General features: G+C 31.2%; 3 protein-coding genes across 16 annotated transcripts in view; 1 reads left to right on the forward strand and 2 right to left on the reverse strand.

Moving 5' to 3' along the window:
* The window catches only part of LOC146995541 (E3 ubiquitin-protein ligase HECTD1-like), a 308,521-nt gene that overhangs the window by 89,819 nt on the left and 203,446 nt on the right, over positions 1–15,256 (forward strand). The gene's annotated exons all lie outside the window — the stretch shown is intronic.
* The window catches only part of LOC146995543 (cullin-5-like), a 153,774-nt gene that overhangs the window by 18,533 nt on the left and 119,985 nt on the right, over positions 1–15,256 (reverse strand). For all 13 annotated transcript variants that reach the window (XM_085824311.1, XM_085824306.1, XM_085824312.1 and 10 more), the window contains 3 exons: positions 12,509–12,670; positions 12,270–12,411; positions 7,163–7,374 (listed from right to left, as the gene is read on the reverse strand). In XM_085824311.1, the coding sequence (XP_085680437.1) occupies positions 7,163–7,374; positions 12,270–12,411; positions 12,509–12,670 (516 nt within the window). The remainder of the gene's footprint in view (positions 1–7,162; positions 7,375–12,269; positions 12,412–12,508; positions 12,671–15,256) is intronic.
* On the reverse strand, positions 993–3,899 carry LOC118187755 (uncharacterized). Of its 2 annotated transcripts, none has more exons than XM_085824333.1 (2): positions 2,621–3,899; positions 993–1,590 (listed from the first exon to the last, which is right to left on the reverse strand). In XM_085824333.1, the coding sequence occupies exon 2, from the start codon at positions 1,520–1,522 to the stop codon at positions 1,079–1,081; it is 444 nt and encodes a 147-aa protein (XP_085680459.1). In that variant the 5' UTR covers positions 1,523–1,590; positions 2,621–3,899; the 3' UTR covers positions 993–1,078. The 2 variants fall into 2 exon arrangements, with proteins under 2 accessions (XP_085680459.1, XP_085680458.1); XM_085824332.1 differs by having other exon boundaries at positions 993–1,627; positions 2,621–3,894.

A 15,256-nucleotide genomic window follows, 5' to 3' on the forward strand; every position in this document is an offset into this window, starting at 1 on the left:
ACTTTCATATATTATATGCAATAACCTCTCCATCCTTTTCTCACATAAAAATTCATTAGACGTAATGAGCTTAGGATCTAATGAAGAAATGTATTTAACTAAGCTATATTTCAATGGGCTTCTTTCAAATATTTTTTATACCAGCTTAACCAAAAATGTTCTGCACCGAGTTCTGAATTCTCTTTTGTTAAGATCAGATACTCCACTTTTAGCTAAACTCGCACCAGCAGCAATACCCACATCTATATCTGCAACATTACAATAAATGTTTTCATCCAGAATATCTATATTTATCAGTTTTTCAGGAGCTTTTGCCTCTCGCAGTATATCTCTTTTGACAAATTTGGAGAGAAGATGACTTAGCATACTATGGAAAGTTGTATATAGAAAGGGGCACAAAGGATCAGCTGTCTGAAATGACTTTAGAAATGGATGTAAATTAACTCCTGCAACCGAAATAAAAAATGAGATTTTTGCCAAAAGTAGCTTATCTTTAACAGCTTCTCTCAGTCTTTTGAATGACACAGTTTTTGGTAGTTCGGATGATTCTACATATTTTTTGACATGATGAAAAATATCAATAGCTCTCTCAGCAACAGGTATGTTTTCACACCATTTTACTTCACAAAACTTCAACGGAAAAGTTGTACAGTTAGTGATGGCAATATAGTCTGCTTGCCAAGCAAGACTGTCTTTACATACTCTATGCATATTTTTAAATAATGCACTTAAATTCCAGTCAGTACCTTTATGGCCAGCTCTAAAGGCACCATGAACAACATGCAAACCACAGGACCCAATATGTAATACATGGCAGGCATCATTATTTGCTAAATTTTCTTTCAAATCTCTGAGGAATTTAAGATTGACATTTGGTCCATCCAATGATACTTGCAGCAATTTCTTTTTATCTAGCTCTGAGGTTCCCTCAAAGAAACTTCTCAGAAGGTCATTGGCAGATACATGTCCCCAAAAAATTGATGTGAGGTATCTTCATTCCTCGCACTGTCCCAAAATCTAACAAAAAGATCCATTTTGCCTCTCTGGACAATTCTATTTAATGCTTCATTGAAGCAAATTACAAATTCAGTGTTCTAAGATCAGAAATGAGCATCTTTTTGAAGTATGGAGCTAAACCAAATGACATTTTTGTATGTCCCAGGGTCATAGCTTTAGCTTTATTGCTGTCATCAAACACTTTCTGGAACAGAACAGCAGCAGCATTAAATGCATTATAAGAAACATCTGAAGAAACAAATTTCATAGCCCACAGTAATTCCGCAGCAAAAACTTTGTCCTCAGGTGTGAACGCGTTTAAATTTGATGATTCAGCAACTAGTGCCGAAGACTGCTGTGTTTCAGAACTGCTTTTATCTATGGAGAAATAGTTTTTTAAGTTTTCAGAGTTCATCTTCACAAAAATGATTTTCTTATGTTTTACACTGTTTATGTGGCTTGTAACTGCTTTCCTTCCCATGGTACTAAGCATGATATTTTGTTGGCAAAACGTGCATCTTGCCATGTTAGGAGCTAATTCGATAGGTTGCAACCATGGATTCCACTGAGGATTGAGACTAGAATCTGCCCAACCTGGATTAAAAAATGTCTTTTTTCAGATATTTTGCAGCTAAAAAAAGAAAGAAATCTATTTAATATTTTTAAATAAATTCAAGTATTTTATACTTATTTAGCAACACACATAAGTTAAAAATATGTGCACTAGATTTCGTAATGGTATGTTATCATACTGCCAGAATTAGTTTCACGAGTATGCCACAGAAAATTGCCTGAAATTTGAAAGTATTAACTAATAAGAAATAAATTTAGAAGGATGAAGCAACATTAAATGATATGAATAACATTTAAATAAATTAATTGAAGATTAAAAAGTGAATTACAATAATTAACGGTATTTTGCCAAATATAGTTATATTGAATGGTTAGTCAAGATAACTTGTTATTATTTTGTTTAATTTACTCCAAAATAACAAGGCATTTATAAAAAAGAAAAATGTTTAAAAGATTTTGTTTTGTATGAGCTTGGAGGAAGGGCACAGCAAAATTGGAAATTTCAAGCAAGAGCAGGATTGATTACTGATTTTTACAACATGAAGTGTATAAAAAAAGAGGGGACAAACATTTTAATATTTACTGTTTGTTTCTGAATTCGGCAACAAGTTTTATCGTCGTTTATTTCTCAAAAATAAATTTTAAATGCGAATTATTTAAAAATCGAAACAACGGAAAACCGAATTCAGAACACACACACACACAAAACAAAACAAAACCAAAAAAAATAGGGGGAGAAGAATATTTTGCCAATTACAAAACAAAGTCAATTTTTTTAATGAAATTATAAAGTATCAGATTTTTTTGCGTCATTTCAAAGTCCAATAATCATAATACATGCCACCAACGATGTTGAAAAGCTAAACAGTTCAATTTGATTTGTTTAATACTGCACAAAATATGATTCAAAAAGCAACAATAAACTTCTTTTAACTTTAAAAATGCACTGCATGAATTCTTATCATTTTAAAAAGCAAATACGATAGAGTGTTACGTAAACATACATTAAAAAAAATTAATAAGATGTAAAAGATTACAAAATTTAACTTACCAGACTTTTTAACTGAAAACAGAAAAACGTGCTCTCTTAACCACGAGGCATAACTTCATCTCTTTCTTCCGTTCCACATGTGCATACGATTCTTTGTGCGAGCCCCTGAATTCAAGAGGTTACTGGAAACAAAGATACTGGAAACTTTCTTTGCCTTTCTGAAAGACAATCTGGTTAGCGCCGCAATAATTGGCTCTATGCCAGCTGCCCGAATGACAAGCACGCAATACATAATTCCCCAAGAACGTGATCACTGTCAACATTGGTGCGAAAATCGGTTTTGGGGGGATTGCCGTTATGAAATTCCCTAATTTTTTTCAAATTTTGACTAAAATTGTTAAATTCCCTGATTTTTCCCTGACTTTTTTGGTCAATTTTCGATTTCCCTGACTTTTTTCGGTTTTCCAGGTAGCGTGGCAACCTTGTTGTATCTGTGATGGACGCAATTTCTATTTCATTAAAAATGAGAAAACATTTTATTCAAAATTAAAACATTTTTATTGTGATCGTATAGTGACAGGCACACATTAAACAATTGGTAGGCACCATGGTGCCTACAGGCATAGGGTTGGGAACCCTGCTCTAACACTTCCTCTAGCTATTTTCACAGTCTTCAACTGCCCTCAAAGTTTGGTGGAATTACTGACTGAGTAGAATTTTTTAGAATTACTCACGCAATTCTTGTTATCTCACAGCAATTTGTGAATTACTTAACTTTTTGTTATATATACTAAACAGTTTGAATTAATTGAAAAATGTTTGATCAGATTGTGTGTGTGTGTTCTGTCTTATTTTGTTTTGGAAAAAGCAATGATTTTAAATTTTAATGCTTGTTAAGACAGCAAAATAAAAGTTCCATTTCATTTTTATTAATATTTTTTAGAATTAAGAGACATTTCATACTGTTGATACTCTAAAATTATTAGGAAATGGAAAACATTAGGAAATGGTTTTAATAAGTTAAAGAAACCTTGAATAACTTTTAAAATTTCACATAAAATAGCATTACGTTAATATTATTTAATTTTTTTAATATTTTTGCATACATTTTAGCAATCAAAATTAACATTTCAAAGCAGTTTGCAAACTACCTTTCCTGAATTACATGAATATAAAGAACAAAGCAATGAACATTAAATACTGGGAAACTTTTTCAGTGTGATATTTCTTGCTGATGACATTCATAAAACTAGCCTTAGAGTTCTAATAGTGATATCAGTAAAAAATTTAAAGGAGCAATTTAGTTATATACACTCTCACAAAAAAAAAAAAAAAAAAAAATATATGCTCAGAGAAGGAAATAAACTACTATCATGAAACTTAACAGGCATGTACTGTCTGAGGAGATAAACAAGTGATTACAAATTCAAAACAAAACTCATTTATTAATAAGTTATGGCATGAAAAAGGTTACAAATCAGTAAGTAGTATAGCCACCTCTGGCAGCTATACAAGCCAAAACATGGCGTCACAACAAACCAAGTACGTCACCTATGAACCTCTGCAGAAGATCATGCCATAATCTTTACAAATGTGCAGTTAATTCGCTAATATTACAGGATTCCATGCATGTCCTAAACATGCTCTGCTGGTGAGAGGTCTGGTGACCTGACAGGCCACAGGAGTATGTCATATTGTTGAAGACGTTGTTGGGAGAATCACACAATATGTAGATGAGCATTCTCTTGCTGATAAATGGCACCTGGACAACTTGATAGTATAACACAGTACAACCAGCATCAAAATATCCTCCACGTAACTGCAAGTGGTAACAATATTCTGAAGGATGACTAGAGGTGATGGTGTGTCCCAACAAATCACTTGTCACATTCTGTCATCATCATATGTTGCTCGACAACAAATGCAGGATCGGACCGCTGGCCTGGCCACCTCCACATGCATGTGCAATACATCAGCATTCAGACTGAATTAGGATTCATCACTGAAGAAGATCACACACTTCCAGTTCTTCACACTAAGACTTGCCCAAGTCTGGCAAAAATTCAGTTGATGTGGGGTCAGTGGTAGGCATCTCAATGGATGTCGGCAGCCGATACCAGCATCCTGAGCCAGATTTAGACTTAATAAGGCCCTAAGCTATTTGAGATATGAGGCCCTTTATAAGTCTGTTATAATATATTTTAATACTATATATATTATTCTTTAATTTGGGGGGCAAGAAAGTGGAGGCCCTAAGCTATAGCTTGAGTAGCTTATATGTAAATCCGGCCCTGCCAGCATCGGCTAGTCATCTCCGAATGGTTTTCCATTTCAGAGGCATCTCTAGTCACAATACCATCCATCCAAGTCAACAGACTTGTTTAAATAGCCCTACGGCACAAGCAATCATGCTGTTAAACTCTCCCGGCTGTGCATTTCAAATATGAACCTCGTGTCATTGGTGTTGAAATTTAAATCATTTGCACATCTCTTCCCAGACTACATTCCTGCTGAGTTTAGTGATTGTGGCTCATTGGGTGCATATATTTTTTTGTGACATAGTGTAAAATAAAATGCTGAGTTTGTGTCAAAAAAATCTGTGCCAAAAATTTGTGATATTCGTAAAAAAATAGATAGCTTTTCTCATAAATTAAAAAATTATAAATATGTCTTCAGAATGTTTTTAAAGCGAGGTAGATTTTTTTTCCATAATCTTTATATTTGGAAAAATAAGCATATTTTCTTTGCATACACTTTTTCTTCTAAGATTTCAAATTTTAGGCACATGTATAAAATCCTTCAGCACTTAAATTTCTGTAATTTATTACATTTGTAAACATTTAAAGTCATATTGACTGAATTTGAAAATTCAGAACATTTTTGTTGTAAAATATATGAGCAATAATCTCTTGTACAGTGCAGCAAAATTTTATATTATAACTGCACTATTTAACATCATCTCATACATATAGAAAGGGACAGTGGCAAGCATTAGGAAGGACATGGGAATTAATGACAGCCCTTTCTTAAATTTGTCCTCTAATTTGAAAGCTTATTGCTCATTTTTTGCTTACTCATTCCAAAAAAAAACCATCTTGCATGTCATAATTATCATTAATCTTTCTCTCCTAGGAACTAGGGTCATCTTTTAAATTCATGTATGCATGCTGTAGATAACCTAAAATTTAAATATATCCTGGAATGTGATTTTGGGGATTTGATAGAAATGGTTTTAACACGAAACTTCATACTAAGTTCCTGTAGAAAGTAAAACATTTAATTAGAATTTGATATTTTGTTTTATAAGATAAAGTTTCGAGTCTTACAGTTAAATTTTTCATATTTCACTCTTATACATACAAAACACTAAAGTATACAATTTTCCATAATAAACAACAATTTTTCAAGGTACTTACAGAAAATTCCGTTGACCATAAAAGTTGGAGAGAATCCCACCAAGCATACTCATTGGCATGGACCAAAAATTTCTAATTGCACTGAAGACAGAAACAAATGTATCCTTTTCTCCACAAAGCTACACTAAATAAATTCATCCATATGATGAATCTCAGTGGTAGCATGTGGTTGCTTCCCCATTGAGTTTTTGTTATGCAGTTGAGCTGAAACCCAGATCATTCAATGTTTTTGGTATAAACTCTAGAATTCATTACAAAATTACATTGGTGGTTAACTTCGAGATGTTCAAATCTTGCAGTTGTTAACTCATCAGGTTATATAACCCTTCCACATTTCTGAATAAATCATAGATTCTTCTTCAATATTTTCTTTTACTGTTTGCAAAAGGGTAGTCACTTTCTCACTATGAACTCTTATGATATAATACTTGTTTTTCTCCCAGCAAATTCTTCCCAACATCCATTGCTCGGGTTTTCTACCTTCTTAAAAGGCTTTCATTAATTTTAAACTACATGGTTAGCATATCCAATTTTTTTCTTTGGTCTTGATAAATGGCTGTGTGCGCAAACTTCTCCTAGGTACTAATTTATAACTCTCTCGTAACTTGAATCTAATGGTTCTTTTCCCCATTCAATAGTCGCTAAATCTTGAAACCAGCTTAGATGAACCTGAATACAAAATTTAAATAGCAGAAATCTCACATCATGTACCTTTGCGAGTCTGAACATTGTGATGCCACTGCTTGTACGTTTTCAAGTGTATTAAAGTGCCGTATCATGCCCCTTACCACTTTTCATTAATTTCACATTTAATATTTTTTAAATACTTTGCTGCATCTGCTTTGTAGCGGGCAGGTTTCAAGTTTTAATAGTCCCCCTTAAACTAAGACCCCCCCCCAAAAAAAGAGAAAAAGAAATGAGTAGGAAAAAAGAACTTACAAAATTTTTTAAATTTTAGTTTAAAGATCAAGATTACACAAAACCAAATGTTTTTGAAGAGTGGCTTTTCCATTACTGGCAAAAAAATTGCTTTTTTTTTTTTTTTAAGGGGGTGAAAAAAGTCCATGGAATTTTTCGTATGTACCTTTTTCAACTGCGATATAAATTACTAAACAGTTTATTAAAAAAGGGGTGCTGAGAATTCGTTACAAAAATACAACATGAATACATTATAAAAATTCCTTACTGGTAACGTAGAACAGAGTTCAAGGTACTTAGCAGCTCGCTGCTCTTCCTCCTTTAATTTTTGATTAGCATACCATATGTAGTTGATAACACCATATTCTTTTAAATACTGAGGAGCTTCTGCTTTATAGTAAGCTTCTGTTGCATCCAAGTATGCCCTTTCAAAATTATCTCGATAAATTTCATATTTATCTTCATTTAAGCACAAGGCAACTGTTGGAACAAACACACACAAAAAAAAAAAAAAAAAAAAAAAACATTAAATCCACCAACATCTCATACATGCACAGTCAAAGCTGACTTTACATGAAAATTTAAATACATGCATTACTGAAATCTTGGCAGTTATTTAAGAATTCAGTTTTAGATGTGTGGAAAGAACAGCTGAAAGAAAGGAACCTGGATTCGACTTTTAAGCTCTCCGCTAAGTCTAATACAGGAAAAATTCCAACTAAATATTATTTCTAGAAATTGTATTTAATATATCAATTTATTTCAATACATCTTTTCTCAAAATAATTGTTTATATACTATGATGACAAATCTAACATAGCATGTTCATCGGTAAATTCTTAATGATAGCAGAGAATTACAGAATCAGTAAATTTCAGCAACAAAATGAATAAATGAAGTTTTCATAAAATCTCAATAAGGCATTTATAATTTTCCAATAACTGATATCAGAAAAAAATGTGTGGACTACTTCAAGGAAGTAAAAGAGAAACCAAATCAAGAGCTAACAAAGAAAAAATGATTAATCAGGTGCCTCATTATTATTTTTTAATTCACAAACATATTAGTGTGCAAAATTTAAGCAATGTTTATAATTTTGGCTGCAGTTCTACAAAAAATCAACTGGGAGACAAGAAATTCATACTACAAAGGCATAATGTAGTATTTAAAGAATACTACATTCTTTATTTATACATTTATACATTTAAAGAATACTAATTAATTTAAAGAATACTTATTTATACATTTAAAGAATACTACATTTAAAGAATGTAGAAAGTACAGCAGGGAAAAAAAAAAAAAAAATTCATAGGCTGCATACCATATAGAATGAATAGAAACGGCGTTAAATGGCATTGGTACAAGGTAGCACAGCACAATTGTCTGATCAAGACAGACAACAGCAAACCAAACAGCCTTAGTGACGGATATGAGCAGTCCTAACTGCAATGGTTTCAATGACTCATCAATAATTCAGAGACTCATCAATAATTTCACAGCTGTATGTTGAAAAATGAATTTGTTACTAAATTTTGCATACCAGTGTACAATAGTGTCAGACATAATTATTTTTAATTAATAAAGAGCACTGCAAAAAATTTATCTCAAATAAAAAATGTCTATAATTTTGAACACTCTCAGAACCAAGAGAAGTGAATATTGTCAACTATGTCCCCTACCCTTATGTTTTGGTGAAATGTTTTTCCCTCAAATATAATAGTATTTTTCCCTCAAATATAATCCCTCAAATAGCAACAGAAATCACTTTAAAAGAAACAAAAACATTCAGATTTGGAACATGCTTTGTCTTCTTTAATTCTATATCATTTGAAATTTTTTGTGATCACGACAGCTTTGGGGGAAACCATAATTTAATGCATATTTTTTAATGAATTTGTGAGATCTATAACACAAATAAAAAGTCATCATTTGTATGCTAAATGTTATTTTTGTAGACTCAAAATTTATAGTAGCTTTAGAAAAAACAGCCTATACACACACACACACACACACATATATATATATATATAGTACAAAGTTCGAAATCTGGACTCTTTGGGACTTCGGAGATTCTGGATTTGGGATTTTTCCAGATATTAGAACAGCAGTTTAAATCTAATAAGACTGCATGTAGAAATTATAAAATTAAAAATATGAAATCACGATTTATGAAATAATGAACTATTTATGATCTAAAGGGTATCAAAATTTTAAAAAAAAAATTAAACTTAATATTTATTTGTTTATCTTATTAAACATTTCTTTCAATGTAAATTGTTTAAGTTGCTTTGTTTTTGTGCTAATACTTTCTCTTTAACTCTGTAGACAGGCATAATCTCTTGTTCAGTTACATTGTTGAAGTCCTGTAACTGCTGTTTCGAGAATTCCGACTAACTTGTCAATCGAAATTTTCTCGTTTTCAGTAACTTCTCTGTCACTTTCTTCACTATCACTATCACTTTCTTTCTTCACTTATATCTATCACTATTTCTTCACTATCACCATGGTATTTTCTGGATCTAGAACCATACTACAGATTTCGCCATTCGTTAATTGATTGATGATTGAGAAGCATTGTCATCACAATGAAAAACTTCTTTTATATCATCTTCATTTATTACTGCTTCTCTAAATTTCTTTACAAAAATCTGTTAATTGTAAAATTTCACCTTTGTTTTGCAATATCCAAAAACCTTTAGAATTAGTGGCTATCATCATCAAATTTAGCTATCCTTCACTATACATATTTGGCTATGCATCATGCGCTTGGCGACTAATGACAAGTTGTTCCGTTAAATTTTATCTCGCTTCTATTGCGCACTGTGACAATTAAGCCTGAATTGTATTAGTTTAGTTATTTATTATACTTATGTCTATTTCTTGCACATGCTTGGCTTATCAGAGTTCTGAATAAATAAATTCCCACATATATTTAAGTCTTATTGACAGCTGGCGCTAGATATCTTACCACCTGATGCAGCCTGTGGTTCCTAAATTCTGCGACTCGGCGTGGCCATACGAGCCCTGGCACTGGTTCTGGGTTTATATGAATAATAAATCAGTTATTCTTAATTCAAATAGCCCTAAGAAGAGGCTCAAACTCGGAATGATTTTTTTTTTTTTTTTTTTTTTTCTGGAATTTTGGATTACAGTCCAAGATTTGTAGGTATGATACTTGAAAGTAGGGATGAGAGAAAAAGGTGATGCTACATCATTTCCGGCTTGTGCTTTGTGAGTACAGCTAGCATTTTGTTAGTATGAATATAATATTTATTAGTCTTATTTTCATTGATCGTCTGCTCTTTTTTAATTTTGATTACCTAATTTTAAAAATTCTGCGCTAAATTTAAATAAGATGTGGAAAGAAATATTACTTGTTCTTTATACAAAATGGAATTAAAACTAAATTGTTCTTTCACAAGTGGCTACAATACTCTTTTCATATAAAGACAGGCCTTTTAAAGCTCCATCAAAATATATCATACTGAAACACATTATTTAGTTTGTGTACCAGATTTAAAAAAAAAAAAAAAAAAAGTTAAATAACTATGTTTCGTTGCTATCATATTATCGGTGAATATTATAAATATCAAAAATTTACTGTTACAATTTTCTACAATACCTCAAGTAAATAAACACTTTACAGTTACTTATTGTAACTTCATGTAATACTCAGTTACTTTACCGAAATAAAGAGTTCTAGTAAATATTAGATTTTGTTGGAATAAACAAGAATATGTAATTTCCCCAAAACGTTATGCTTTAAGAAAATTTTAAATAAGCATACAATGCGTAAATTTTACATTTCAAAAGGTATTTCTCTTCAAAATATTTTTGTTTCATGAATTGATAAAAATTATTCCGTCCTTGAACAAAATGTTCAATAAAACACAGAGCATAAAAATACACAGTGAAACTCCATCCACGGTTTAGGAAAAAGCCAGCGAGTGTATCTCTAATGCCCACTAAAAGCCATTCCGCAATCTAAACTCTTTCCATTGCAAGACATTCCGGAACCTTTCCTTTTTCTTCCTCTTACCCGAGTAAATTGAACTCATCCAGTTAACAAAAGCAGCCATTCTGGGATTGCCAGTCTAGTACAAAAGCAGCCATTCTGGGACTGGCGGTCTAGTATACCTCTAAATGTTATCATTGGGTTTATGAGTATTATCAACAAAATTTATTTATATGGAAAGAAATTTTTGGTAAATTTTTCCTTGTCAACAATTTTTAGTGCATTTAACTTAAATCTGTAATTATCGCCAAGCATAATGTGAGCATAAAAAGTTACCATACTCCTTTATTATTCAATTACTAACATAAAAAAAAATTGTTTAGGCATGGCTACATAATTCATTACTCAAGTTGTCATGTTTTGATAAACATGTGGTGAAAGGAAGGTATAATAAATACTGATTCGCCAGGTTGACGTCAGATCAGCGATGTATCTATGTGGAATGTTTAAGTTTGAGATGCGTGCCAAGCAGATATGCAGCAACGAAGCCAAATTACTGATCGTACAAATTTATGCTAAAATGATTGTTTCTTCAATAACAAGGTATTTTATTTAGTGCTGAAGTGAAATTAAGAATAAGGACTTTCCAGATGTTTTATTACACGCGAAAGGGGGAAAATCAAATGCGCATGTGTAAAGCCTACAAGAAAAACGTTGTTGTTGGTTTTGAGGTTTGGATTTTAGATCGTTCCAGATAATGAACGTCAGATTTCGGACTTTGTACGTTTACATATTTCTGTATTCCCCCCAGATTTTTTTCAGCATATGATTTAACAATTTCTTATTAACAGTAACAATATAAAATATATGCACAAACGGAAACTTATTTTGTGTAAATAATAAGAATATTATTCAAATTGATAAGTTATTTGATAAGTTATGAAATATATAATGCAATAGTATTATTGTGTATTTATGTGTGCTTTTCAGCGAAATATATTTATGACTCACGCCATATATCTTTAGAAACAGCATACATTGCATATTTTTACCTCTCCGTTTTCAAGCAGTAAACTTAATAGGTTAAATGGGATACAGAGTAACTATGGTATGTATATACTGCATCACAGAAAAACTATTTAATTCATAATATCCAATTCTGCTGACCTCTGTACTTCATTTGCTCTGAAAATAAGGATAATATTATCATAATAAAATCCCTAGCCAGAAAAAGAAAGGGGGAAAGAACATGTAGCTCATTTTTAGGTTTTTTATTTCAAATCCTGAACAGTTTACAAGCAAGAAATTCAGTAGCGTAAATTTTTTAATCTTTTTTTCACCTATATTTCTGAATAAAATAAAGTATATCACAAAAAAATCCATTTAAGCTTTGAAGTTCATTTTTAAATAATAATAATACCATATGATTCTCTAACTCCTATCACCAACTGTGAATCAATAACCTCTCCAGTTCTCTCAGCATGGACAAGTTTCATTGCACTATTTTGAAGCCTATGCTTGATGTTCGAAAAAATACTCTGATTCCATCTCTCCAGCAGTGCCTGTAAATACAAAAGCAACAAATGTTTTTAAATATACACTTACTTGTAAACTTACTTTGACAGATTTCAGAAAAAGCAAAAATTAAATATCAACAACCTTTCGAATTCCATTCCTCTTAAATGAAGGGAATTTGCCAGCTACTGCAGCTTCCAAATGTGAAAATGGCATAAGCAAATAACTGCACTGAGTAGAAAACTTTCTCCATTCTACTATATAGGCTTTCAGCAAAGCTTCATCTTGTTGAACAGAAAGAACATACTAAAAAAGATACCAATCAATTAACATATAAATGCAAACCAAGAGATAATATTTTTGAAAATGAGCCAGTATTTATGACATTTTCTAACAGAGATTTGATAATACTAAAAATACCACATATATCACTATTAAACTATTCTTCACGGTTCGTACACATTTCCTTATATGAAAATTAAGGACTTTTAAGGACCATCAAAGAAAAAATTAAGGACCTATCAGGAAACAAAAAAATGAATAGAATAAAGCAATTATCCATACAACCGACTTCATGCTTGTAATTTCACTTTAAAAAACTAACAGAAGTGTGTATTATGCACTATTATTAAATTCAACTTAATACTTACCATAAAACAATTTTGAAAATTAAACTAACTCCCTACAAGTTATGAAGTAGATAACATTAAATGAGGAACATAATTTCTTGAAAAACATGTATAAGTGTATTTTACACTAATAACAGTCACTATTTTAGAGATTTACATGATTATTATTTAACTTATTTGATATTTATTTAAACATAGTCAACTACTATTATAATCACAATGTAAGAATATTTTGCAGATTAAAATAACTGATTTGTAAACATACAATTTATTTCCTTGGTTTTTTGAAAGATACTAGAATAATAAACTGTACAATAAAAGATACAAAACATTTGTGCTTTTTTTAAATCTGAAATCTTCCTTTTCTTTAACTATTCTTCTAAGTTCATTTGCTTTGATAAACAAATCAATGTTCCTGATGGTCTCAGCTTTATCTGCTAAAGCATCTACTTCTTCATTAATGTCTTTAATGTCCCTTTGAGGAAAGTTTTTCTTCTGCTTCATATAATCAATTTCTTCTTCAATAATATTTCTTTTCCTCTTTGAATTTTCAGATTTAGTTAAAGATTTTTGTTCTTCTAAATACTGAACTTCTAAATAACGAACTCCACTTCTTGCAGAAGCTGCTGCTGATCTCATTTCTTTATTAATTTCGATATTAAGAACACCTCCAGAAAATTTTATGTAATCAAATACTGTGCGTTGAAAAATGTATGATGAGTCACTTAAATTTTCAAATTCAATTGCTTTATTTACAGAGAAGCCCCTTTCCACAGAGGCCTGTTCATGTGACAAGATAAGAATACTTGTCACAGTGAATACTTGAATAGTGAAAATATACATTTTTTACTATATATATATAATTTATTTCCTAAACAATATAGATTAATTGATTATATTATCTCCTAAGTTTAATTAAAGTAGAATTATTTTAAAAGAGTGAATCCATACTGGTAAGTTATATTTTGAAAGATGTATATATATATATATATAAAGTCCGAGATCCGGACATCTAATATCTGGAATGATCTAAAATCTGGACCTCAAAGCCACCACCAACCAATTGCGCATTAGATTTTTTCCCTCATCATAAAAAAAATGCCAGAAATCCGATTCTTAATCTTAGTTTGGTGCTAAATAAAATATCTCATTATTGAAGAAATAATTATTTTAGCATAAATTTGTGTGATTAGTAACTTGACTCCATAGCTGCGTATCTGCTTGGCATAATCTCAAACCGAAACATTTGTTAATTTTACACCAACTAATATTTTATATCCTTGATGCCGAAATCGCGAATCATTATTTATTGTATTTTGCTTTCATCACCGCATGTTTATCAACGAATGACAACTTGAGTGATGAATCATGCAGCGATGCCAAATAACAGAGTATTATACGATTACAGATTTAAATTTAATGCGCTAAAATGTTGACAAGGGGAGATTTAGCAGAAATTTCTTTCCTTATGCTAAAAATAGATTTTGTTAATGATACTCATAGGACAAACGATTATATTTAGTGCTATTTGAATTAAGAATAACTGATTTGTTATTCACATAAAGCCAGAACCAGCTCCAGAGCTCGCATGGCCGCACCAGGCGGCAGAATTTAGCGAAGTTAAACAGAAGTTTTTCATTGCAATGACAATGCCCAATCATCAATCAATTAACGGAGGGCGGAATCTGTAGTATGGTTCTAAATCCAGAAAATACAGCTACCGATAGTGAAGAAAGTAACAGAGAGGTTACTGAACGAGAAAAAATTTTGATTGACAAGTTATTCGGAATTCTCGACACAGCAATTACAGGACTTGAACAATGGAACTTAATAACTGAACAAGAAATTATATGTCTATAGTATTAGTCTAAAGTATTAGCAGAGAAAACAAATCAAACAACTCACATTGAAAGAAATGTTTATTAAAGTAAACATATAAATATTAAGCTCTTTTCTTTGGTAAATTTTGATACCCTTTAAATCATAAATGCTTCATTATTTCATAAATCACGATTTCATATTTTCAATTTTATAATTTCTACGTGCCATCTTAGTAGATTTAAAATGATCTAATATCCGGAAAAATCTCAAATCTAGGATCGCCGAAGTCCCGACGAGTCCAGACCTCGGACTTTGTACACTGTATAAATATATATATATATATATATATATAATACGGAATGTATATTTTCAGTTAAACTTCTACCCAATAACTTTAGTAATTCATGAAAGTTAATTTTGCGTCTAGTTAATTCAGGAAAAT

This window comes from Stegodyphus dumicola, chromosome 9, assembly GCF_044657685.1.
Source record: "Stegodyphus dumicola isolate Sdum_Otavi_A_Nest chromosome 9, ASM4465768v1".
In the NCBI taxonomy this organism is placed as follows: Eukaryota; Metazoa; Arthropoda; class Arachnida; order Araneae; family Eresidae; genus Stegodyphus; species Stegodyphus dumicola.

Bases quoted from the DNA above. Each gene is read 5' to 3' on its own strand.
- LOC118187755 (XM_085824333.1), bottom strand. From the start codon at position 1,522: ATGGCAAGATGCACGTTTTGCCAACAAAATATCATGCTTAGTACCATG.